Source organism: Peromyscus leucopus, chromosome 15 (genome assembly GCF_004664715.2).
Source record: "Peromyscus leucopus breed LL Stock chromosome 15, UCI_PerLeu_2.1, whole genome shotgun sequence".
NCBI classification, from domain to species: domain Eukaryota; kingdom Metazoa; phylum Chordata; class Mammalia; order Rodentia; family Cricetidae; genus Peromyscus; species Peromyscus leucopus.
In genome coordinates this window covers 16745926-16756241 of record NC_051076.1, presented here as the reverse complement: position 1 = coordinate 16756241, position 10316 = coordinate 16745926, and the positions used below count along the sequence as shown (strand labels likewise).

General features: G+C 38.3%; 1 protein-coding gene across 12 annotated transcripts in view; it reads right to left on the bottom strand.

Annotated features, from left to right (window-relative positions):
• Positions 1 to 838: 838 nt before the first annotated feature.
• Enah (ENAH actin regulator) overlaps positions 839 to 10316 on the bottom strand; it is a 115049-nt gene continuing 105571 nt past the window's right edge. For all 12 annotated transcript variants that reach the window (XM_028858999.2, XM_037211166.1, XM_037211169.1 and 9 more), the window contains 3 exons: positions 6502 to 6580; positions 4158 to 4215; positions 839 to 3710 (listed from right to left, as the gene is read on the bottom strand). In XM_028858999.2, coding sequence (XP_028714832.1) covers positions 3673 to 3710; positions 4158 to 4215; positions 6502 to 6580 — 175 coding nt within the window. In that variant the 3' untranslated portion in view covers positions 839 to 3672. The remainder of the gene's footprint in view (positions 3711 to 4157; positions 4216 to 6501; positions 6581 to 10316) is intronic.

Sequence of the window (10316 nt, the reverse complement as noted above, 5' to 3'; positions counted from 1 at the left end):
GAACTTAGGAGACAGTAATTTTAGCCAGGCAAACTGAAAAGCTTAGCATCTGTTGCTTAATTCATTTTTGAATGAGAAGTGACTAATCTGTGGATAAAGCAGGAATGTGAGTTAGGACACAAAGAAAAATCAGCTGGTGTTTTCACAACGGTGGGCTACACAATGGCTGCAAAATGCAAATTAATGCTAGGAACATGTAGTTCACAAAAATAGAGGACAGCTTGGGATAGAGGCTGGGGTCTGGGAAAAGGACAAGAAAATATACACGATTATTGTACTTCTAATGAAGAAATTACAGTTTGGAAATGGAACTCAGAACCGGTACTTTATAATAGATAAAAATGCTGAGGCTGAGATACAGAGCCAATTTAAAGAGCTCAGCATAATGTAGAAAAACACTGTAGATGGTACAGACTACTACATGTAAAGTGAATGACTTGGCAATATCCTTTAATCTGCAAATTATAGAGACAAAAATGAACTGTGCAAGAGGTGAAATATATGATCGTGCTATAGAACAAAAATGGAGTAAAACATTTTTTTACCATCTTGACTATGAAAGACACTGTATCAAGGTATGCTGAGAAAATGTAAGATATAAGGAACACACAGCACTCACTTCAAAAGTAAAAGGCAGAGAGATCATTACACATTCCCTTTGTGTTATGTACTATTCCTGACCTGGATGAAATCTTAAAGAACAGTGACATGATGTGTAAACTGTAAACAGTGAAGCTTTGGGCTTCATGAGGTGCGAATTTTACACCCAGTATCATCACTTGGTTTGGAATTAACGTATTATTTCAGAAGATCATCTAAGTGTCACAAACAAGAAACATGTATATACTGAAATTTTATTTCAATCACACAAATGAAGTTAGCGTGTAAGAAATTTAAATGAAACAGTTATGGTAAAAACAGCAGAGAACTGAAAAACCTAAACAGGAAATACACCTGCAGCATGAGGAATCAACATTCTTTAGTTCTGATTGACACGTTATGCTTGTAAGTTGTGAACAAACTCTGAGATCATGACGACTATTCTTTAGAGATTTCAGCACCAGCACTAAGGTTTGTACATTCAGGTTGTTTGCTATTGACGTGCTAGCCATTTACAGGGTGTGTTGTAGAGCTGTCGCAGGTCGGATCACAGTGTTGAGGAGAGCAGTGCCTTCCTGTAGTTAGAAAGGATCCCTAAACTGTACTCAGCTGAAGACATTCAACACACAAAAGCGAAACCCACCATCATACTACGGTTCCAAGGAACAGTTCTGGGAAAATAACCTAAGCTTCGGTTTCCCATTTTAATCACTGAAATCTCTAACAATGACAAGACTGTCATGTCTGACAGTGAACATACAGAATAGTCCAATCACGCTTTAGGAAGGGACACATTAGCCATGTGGGATAATGCAGTATTATGGAGGACATAGCATGAGTCAACACTGGTTCTTTTTTTTTTTTTTTTATCATTTTACACAGACATTGTGTTAAATATTAGACCAAGGCACAAAACGTTTAGTGCATAAACCAGTTTCTTTTAGGACTTAGCATCTGACTTTAGTATTCTGTCTCACTTTGGACCACTGATACCCAGTACTCTACCTATTACAGACTATTTAATTTCAGCAACAAAATCAAAAGTGATGTTTGATCAGATCTGTAAGGGATGCACACATTTACATTATCAAAGGAGCGCATAATCAGAAGTTCAACAGTAAAATGCAATGACTATTTCTTTGAGAGAACAACTGATGAGCTCACTGCATCTTCAATGCCTTAACTATTACTGCATGACAATGGAGAACAGGCAGAAGAAGAGCTGTGTATTTGAACTATGGTAGCTCATCCCTCACAGTTTAATCTAAAAATGAAGTTTCTACAGAAACAAACTCTTAACAAGGAAAAAAAAATCCTCATTCAACTTCTCGGTAGTGTGATGACTGCAAATTGTAGCGTTTAGAAAACTACGCTGTCATCAAGCTTTGTTTTAAAACTGAGATGTATGAAATCTAGAAAGCAAAAGAAAGTGGATTATTCCCCCCCCCCTTTTTTTTTACGTTTTGATAACCAAAGCAAGTATGGCACATGAATAACTCAAGCATAAACCATGATGGAGAGCCTGGAGAATTTTTGATTTCCTAGATTTTCCAAAAAGCTAACATTACAACAAATAGAATTTCTCCCTTATTTTAATCTTGCCAATTATAACATAAAGGGGTGGAACACATCCAACACACACACACACACACACACACACACACACACACACACACACACACACACACACACACACCCCTCTCTCTCTGGGTCTAAGTATCACTTCAGTTTTATGAAAAGAAAACTGCAGAACTCCCCACTGGTTTCCCTTTATCTGGTGACTTCTGTGACCCCAACTGCTGCCATCACTGATATTTCTTGCATTTCAGCACAACCAAGGTCAAGAGCAGCATCCACTCAGGAGCATGCACCCAGACACCCGCAGCACTGCAGGGTCTGGTGACAGCAACTGCCAAGTTCAGTGATCAAACTCTGGAGGTCCACAGTGAGGTGTAATTCATGTGAAGCTCAGAATCATGCTTCAGACCATGGGAATTGCTGGTTAAAATACAAATAGCTGAAGACATGATGTAAAAGATTAAGTACTTGGTTTTGTTAACATGTTTATCGACTAAAGTCACAAAATATTTCTCATAATTCATGCAGATAATTGAGAAAAAAAAAGATAGTGCAGAATTAACTTTAAATAAAAAATTATTCCTCCCCTTCCTCCCACTTCCCTATATTCTACAAAATATTTTCCCCTGGGACTAGGCCTTGAAAAGGCCACTACATATTAGTGTGACATGCATTACTGTCTGTAATTAAAAAAGCTAACTTTGTTGTGATTGTAATTACATTATAAAAATGTCCGCATGCATAAGTCTAAAAAAGGTTGAAAACCTACAGGAAATCTATAATAGAATGTTTTACATTTGACCACTGTTTGTATATAGAAGTCATAGATTTGGTAAAGCATTGTAACAATTTAGGAAGGCATCTAAATATTTAAATTCTGGACGGATTTTGTTTTAAACTACAAAATTGCATGAAGGCTAACCCGAGAGACTTCCTATCATTCTAAATTCCTCAAGTGGGACTAAACATTTTAGGACCTTTCTTATAAATACCACCCTTTGAAAGCACATACAATTCCATTTGTTCCATATTTTATGATCTTCACTATTCACGGAATATCAAATATGATAGGAAGACAAACCTGAGAGAAACGTTTACAATGCAACAGCAGAACTTGCTAAATTAAATTCTTCATCAGCGCCCCCTGAAAAAAACCTCCTAAGCCTTTATCTTTATTTTAGCAATGGATTGTGGAAAACGTGCAGCTTCATCTAGACATGAAAATATTTCTTGCCTGATGGGTTTAGTACTGCTAGGGAATTCAAACACAAGTCTTCATCCTGCGGTAAAGGTCAGAACAGGAGCACGCCGGGAGGGAGCAGCTGATTGCCAGAGTTGCTATGTCTGAAGGCTTTCAGAGGTTGGCGCTTTTTCCCTCCTGACTGTATCCATTTTCTTCTTGCAGCTTAAAAATCGTAGGGGGTTGTTAACAGTTGTTTGTAGGATTTCTTGTTTTTCTCCAGATTCAAGTCCTGTCTCTCTTAGTTCGCTTCTCTATGCAGTATTCGACTTGCTCAGTTCCTGCCTGATTGCTGTAATAGGGAAAAAAGGATTTTCAATGTCAATATTCCAGGAAGGAGATACAGATGAATGATTCATTCCTGAGAAATCCTGAGAAAGGGTTGTGTTCAAATTCAGTCATAAAAAGATATGAAATTTACATCTCCACTGTATACATCTTTTATATCACAAAGATTCCAATCACATGTGATTATATTTACGTACGCCAGACACAGACTCTGGTTCTGTGGGCTCCAAAACAAGGGGTGTACAGTGGAATGGATGAATCAAGGTGTCTTAGAGAAAAATCTGCCTGACTGGTTTCCACCACATACTACACTTGACACTTAGAAATCTTCTTTATCTTCCTTTTTACAAATTACCCCCATTCTAAGAGGACAGCACCTCCGCAACAACCTAAGCCAAGGCTAGCCCCTCCGGAAGAGCAGTGTGAAGAGAGCCGCATGCCTGGTACTTACCATCAATAAGCTCTTCCTTCAGCTTCGCTAGTTCTTTTCTCATTTCATCTAAAATGTCCTAAAGAACCAAGAGAAAACACCAGGAAACAAAGCACAGATGAAAGCACAGTGAAGCAGTTTCCTGTTCAGACAAAACTGAAGAATATCTAGAAATAGAGTTCTTTTGTGTCTGTACATGACCAGAGAACAGTCTCGGGCATTAGTCTACAAGTGCAGGCTGTCACCTGTCTGTCGGTGTGCGTCCCCCGCCCACCTTTCTGAGGCCATCTTTTACTTGCCTGGAACTCACCAAGTAGGACAGGCTGGCTGGCCAGTGAGCCGAGGGCACTGCACACCAACGTGCCTGGCTTGTTCATGTGTGTCCAGGGGTCAGACTCAAATCCCCATCCATGTGCTTGCTCCCAAGGGAGCACTTCTCTCCCCAGGGTCCCTCCACCCCATGGCTTCTGATTCCACCACAGTTTCAATTCTATTTCCTAGGAGACTAGCCTTAGTAAATTCTGTTTAAATATTTCTTCCTTACCCATCTTTGCTTCTTCTGGCCTAATAAGATATACAATGGCTAGTTCTGTCATTCAGAGAAGTATCACTCAGACAGCTGTGAGACCCAATCCTCTGCCAGCCATCTAAGAGGTGATGTATTGATGAGGAAGATGGCACTGGACAACCATCTCCTGGCAGATCTATCACCACATCTTAAGTATGGCAATTTCTTAGGAATCACCACAGCCTGCCAAGTCCTACTTCAAGTACCTAACAGAGCAGGCAGCAGCCACACTCAGCTGCTGAGCTCTTGAAGTTAGTCTGAAATGAGACGGACTCTAAGTGTAAAGCATCTGCCAGATTTCAGACTTAGTATTAAGAAAACAATGTGGAGGCTGGCTCTTGAAGAAGACCCAGGTTTGGTTCCGACTCACACGGCTGCTCACAACCCTCTGTAACTCTAATTCTAGGGGGGCCGATGATGCCCCCCTGACCTCTGAGAGAGGAAAGAATTCATTAAATGAAAAATTTTACGAAACAGTGTGCATATACTAAATTCATTTTTAATAAATTAGGGCTAAATAAAATACTTCAATTATTTTTGTTCATTTTAAGCAGACTTCATTGTTTTTTTTTAATTTTCCACATGTGAGTATTTTGCCTGCATGTATATATGTGTACCACATGTGTGCCTGATGCCTGAACAGGCCAAAAGAGGGCATCAGATCCTCTGAAACTGTATGATTTTTAAGAGAACATGTGGGCATTCAGAAGTGGATCCGGGCCTCTGCAATAGCAGCAAATGCTCCTAACTACTGAACCACCCCTCCGGCCTCACCCTGCTCCATTTGTTATGTGGCTGCCATTTCGTGTGTGTGTGTGTGTGTGTGTGTGTGTGTGTGTGTGTGTGTGTGTGTGTGTATGACGATATATATATCATATATGATGCTCTGTGTCTCCATCAAGAATTTACATTAAAAGTTAAAAGAGAATGAAAAAGAGCCACAATTTTCATAGGTGAAAAACAACAGCTATATTTGGAAGGGATCTTAAATTATGTGTTATACTGTACACTTCAGAAAAATTTTAAATTATCTCTTAAAGTTCATTAAAGAAAAAGCTTTTCTGGGTGGTGGTGGCGCACACCTTTAATCCCAGCACTCGGGAGGCAGAGGCAGGGGGATCTCTGAGTTTGAGGCCAGCCTGGGCTACAAAGCAAGATCCAGGAAAAGCACAAAGTTACACAGAGAAACCCTGTCTCGAAAAACCAAAAAAAAAAAAAAAAAAAAAACAAACAAAACAAACAGAAAACAACAACAACAACAACAAAAAAACCCCAAAAAGAAATAAAGAAAAGGCTTTTCGTGTACAATGAGGTTGATGTCTATCAACTTGTTAAAATCCTTTATCTTTGCACCAATCTATCTTTATAAGTCACTTCAAACTGCTGGAGTCAAAAGCTGGGGATCTGTTTTTGCCAAACTGCTTCTTAGAAATCCTAAGTATGCAAGAGCGTTCATTTCCCATACATTCTTGCCAAAATCAAATTGTTCAGATTTGTTTGGTCAAGTTTTGCCACTGAGGTTATGAGAAAGGTGAAGCCCACTGTTGCGGTAGCTGCAAGCCTTACCCTTACATCTCAGCTTTTATTACACTGCCACCCCATGTCCCCTACACTGCTGCTGGAAGTTAACGGGAGCTCACGGAACCAGAATGGAATCAAGATGGCCACGCTAATTTGTCTACAGTAGCTGAAACTGTGTGATCTTTCAGAGTATTCCCAGGATCCATGTAGAACATATGTGCGCAAGGTCCCTTGTTCCCTTTCAAGACAGAAAGATTAGAGTACCCCAGTACCCACCTGCTTCAGTCTGTCATAGTCAAGTCCTTCTGTCTGGACTCCATTGGCACTGGGCTGTGACGAAGGTGTAGATTTGGGTCTGTACAAAAGAAATTTCCAGAACAGATAAATTACATTTACAACATTTAACGAGTTTGCAAGTAACTGTAACCTTGCCACCCCAATGCCAGATTTAAATTAACTTCTTAAACCTATTTTGCTAAAAAGTTAATTGTCAAAATTATAGGACTGATTAGAACAGGAAGCAGAAAATGTCTTTCACTTTTCTCACTTGAATCATCTCTTTGAAAAAGAAGGAAAGGATGACAGTATGGTGAAGCTCCTTTAAACAGATGACAACACCCCTTGGACCAGGTAACACACAGCATGCTGACCATGGACGTGACAAAGTGATCAGTTGGAACTCCCAAGGCCTATATAACGCAGTCAGGTTGGCTTTTGAAACTTTATATTATGCATTAAATATCAAGCAAATCAATAAAGGGAAAGCTCTAATATCTAGAATATTTTATTTAACACAAATCAGCTTATAAGCTCTGAGCCTCAGTTTGTAGGAGAAAAATAATTTGTTTTTGTTAAGCCTAATTTCTTTGTCTATTTGCTTCCCTTTTAAGCATTAGAACAAAACCGCTGGAAGCTATTAGGTTAGAAGCACGCTTTCTCTCCAAAAGCGCTACCTTCCCATAGAGTGCATACATTTACTTTGTTTTCAAAAGGAAGAAAGAAAACAGAAAAATAAAAACTGGGAAGTTCTAAGATAGAAGCTTTCAGTTACAAATGCACTTTCAAAAGTTTAGCTTTCATTAAAAATTTTAACACAGTAAAATAAGTGTTATGTATGAATTAGGCATATTTGGAATTAGGCATATTTCAAACATAAGTTTCAACACAAAATAAACCAGTCATGGCTCCCTCTCCAATCCTGGAAATAAGAGAAACTCCTCAGGGGGAGCCTGGAGCTTCAGTCATTCGCGTCTTCATTTTCTGGTTTAGAACAGTAACCATTCTACAAGCCGTTAGTGAATCACATATTTCAATTTTGCAGAGTACCAATGTTAGCAAATTATCTGAATCAAGACCCAACACATGTAACTTGCTATAAAGTTATATTTCATAATACCTAAGATGAAATACTTCAAACCCAAAGGCATTGCTCATAGAGATGAAATACTTAATTTGCTTTAGTTTCAAAACTGCTTAAAAAGCTTATTATGAAAAAAAAAAAAAAAAGAAAGAAACTCAATCTTAACTTATTGGGTATCTGCTTCAACAGTAACTTCCAGAAATTTTGTTTAGTAAGTACTGAGGATTTATAGAAAGCTGCTTCTCCTCTTATGAAGACACATCTTTCTTTGTTGAAGACCCTACTTAATTCTAAAGTCCACAGCAAAATATCCAGTGTTCTGTGTATAGTAAATATTCTTGAGGGTTGGCACACTGCATTTTATACACCCAGGGTTACTTATCTCTGCTTTTAAGAATTAAATTATTAATTAATCTGCATTTACCTTTACCACTTAAGACAATTAGTTACTTTTCTCTAAGATATATTATAATGACTATTTTTGAAATTCCAACAACGGGTACAACCTGCTACGTAATTGAGAAATATGCTGTATCATATAAACACATCTGCATTTATTAAACAATTTAGAATGTTAATAAACAACTGTGCAAACATGCAACTTTAAAAAAATTTAATTCATGCTAACATGCAATCCATCACCACCACCTCCACCACCACCACCACCACCACCACCACCACGAACGAGAATTAACTCAAGGGGGAGAACTTTTCATACTGAAGGAAAGGAGTAATCACCACTTTTTAAATTTTTTTTATTTTTATTTTAAAGAAACATTATCCTGGCACTAGGTGTGAGAATAAAGTATCTTAGAGGACTTTGTTGTTAGGCACTGTTTTTCTCTATAGTCTAGCAGATTTTCCTAATAAACGTTTTGTTAAGAACAATTCGCCTTCCTCAAAGAAACAAAAAGGCTGACTGTAAAATGAACATTTACGGAAAATTGACTGGTTGATAAATAAATCTGCCAAATTTTGATTGCCAGTGGTATAAAAGTAACTTTAGCAAATAAGAATTTGATCAGAGTCCAATTACAGAACTCCTTACTGACAGATATTCTCCCTATGTATTACTTAATTCATGTGGTCAGTAGACTTGATGAACATTTTAAAATATAGATGTATAACATTAATGTATTTTTTTCTTTTGAGATAGGGTCTCTCTATGTAGCCCTGGATGTCCTGGAACTCTCTGTCAGTGGCTCTTAATCTTCCTAATACTGCAACCCTTCAATACAGTTCCCTCATGTTTTGGTGACCCCCCCAACCATAAAATTATTTTTATTATGGCTAGGTGTGATGGCACACGCCTTTAATCCTAGCACCAGGGAGGCAGAGGCACTCGGATCTTTGTGAGTTCGAGGCCAACCTAGTCTCCATAATGAATTCTTGGACAGTCAGAGTTACACAGTGAGATCTTGTCTCAAAAAATAAATAAAATAAAATAAATAAAAAATTATTGCTTACTCATGACTGTAATTTGGCTACTGTTATGAACCGTAATGTAAATATCTAATGTGCAGGGTATCTGATATGTGACCCCTGAAATAGGGGTCATTTTACCCCCAGAGGGGTAGTGAGCCACAGGTTGAGAAACATTGCTCTATGTAGATCAGGCTAGCCTCAAACAGAGATCCTCTTCTCTCTGCCTCCAGAGTGCTGGGATTAAAGGTGTATACCACTATGCTTAGCATATATTAAAGTATGTCCTTCCCCCCCTTTTCTTTTCTTTCTTTCATTTCTTTTCTTTCTTTCTTTCTTTTTTTTAATATAGGGTTTCTCTGTCCTGGAACTCACTCTGTAGACCAGGCTGGCCTCAAATCCAGAGATCCACCTGTCTCTGCCTCCCAAGTACTGGGATTAAAGGCATGTACTACCATACCCAGTTATTAATGTATTTCTAATAAAATGCACATAATTCAGTTGCTTATGCATTCGCTCATTTATCTGAGACAAGGTCTCATTACATAGTACAGGATACCCTTAATTTATAGTTCGGCCTCAGTATCCCAAGTGACAAGATTACAGGCATATAATACCATGCCCCTCTCTATATCTGTTGCTTTTAAATGATGGATTTTTATTACAACTGATAACAAAAAATGAGGGCTTATTAGATGTTTAAGTATGTGTTTTTTCCTTAACTTTAAGGAAACTGTTACCTAGACAACTGCCTATAAAATAACTCTACTGCAATATTTAACTTCCTATTCTATCAAATTAATTCTACAAACTGCTGAAAAGCATCTACAGACTTTTAATTGTTGTCTTTTTTCAATTAAGAAAGAAGCAGATCCTGCCCCTCCCTTTGGGAGGAGGTGGAGGGCAGTGTTGGAGACCTTTATGCATGCTAAGGACATGACCACTGAGCCCTACTCCCAGACCTGTATCTTTAATATTCTGAGGTTTGGGTTGTTTTTTTTCTCCCCCCCACTTTAAAAGAAAAAAAAACTTAGGGCTCATCTAGAAACAATGTGCTCAAGATGCTAGGTACCAAATTGTTACAGACACCCCCTTTCCTACATCGAAGGAGCAGCTTCATCTATGGTACAATACTGTCCTGTGCTCTAGCAAAACAAAACCAGCAGAGGGTCTTTGATTCCATTCTTTAAAATCCTTGTCATATCATCATGAAGAAAGTGGCCTTCAAAGGGAAATGCTTAAGCCGCCAACACCGTAAGATGATCTGACTTCTATCATTTGTGTTCATCTGAATTCAACTATCAAGCAG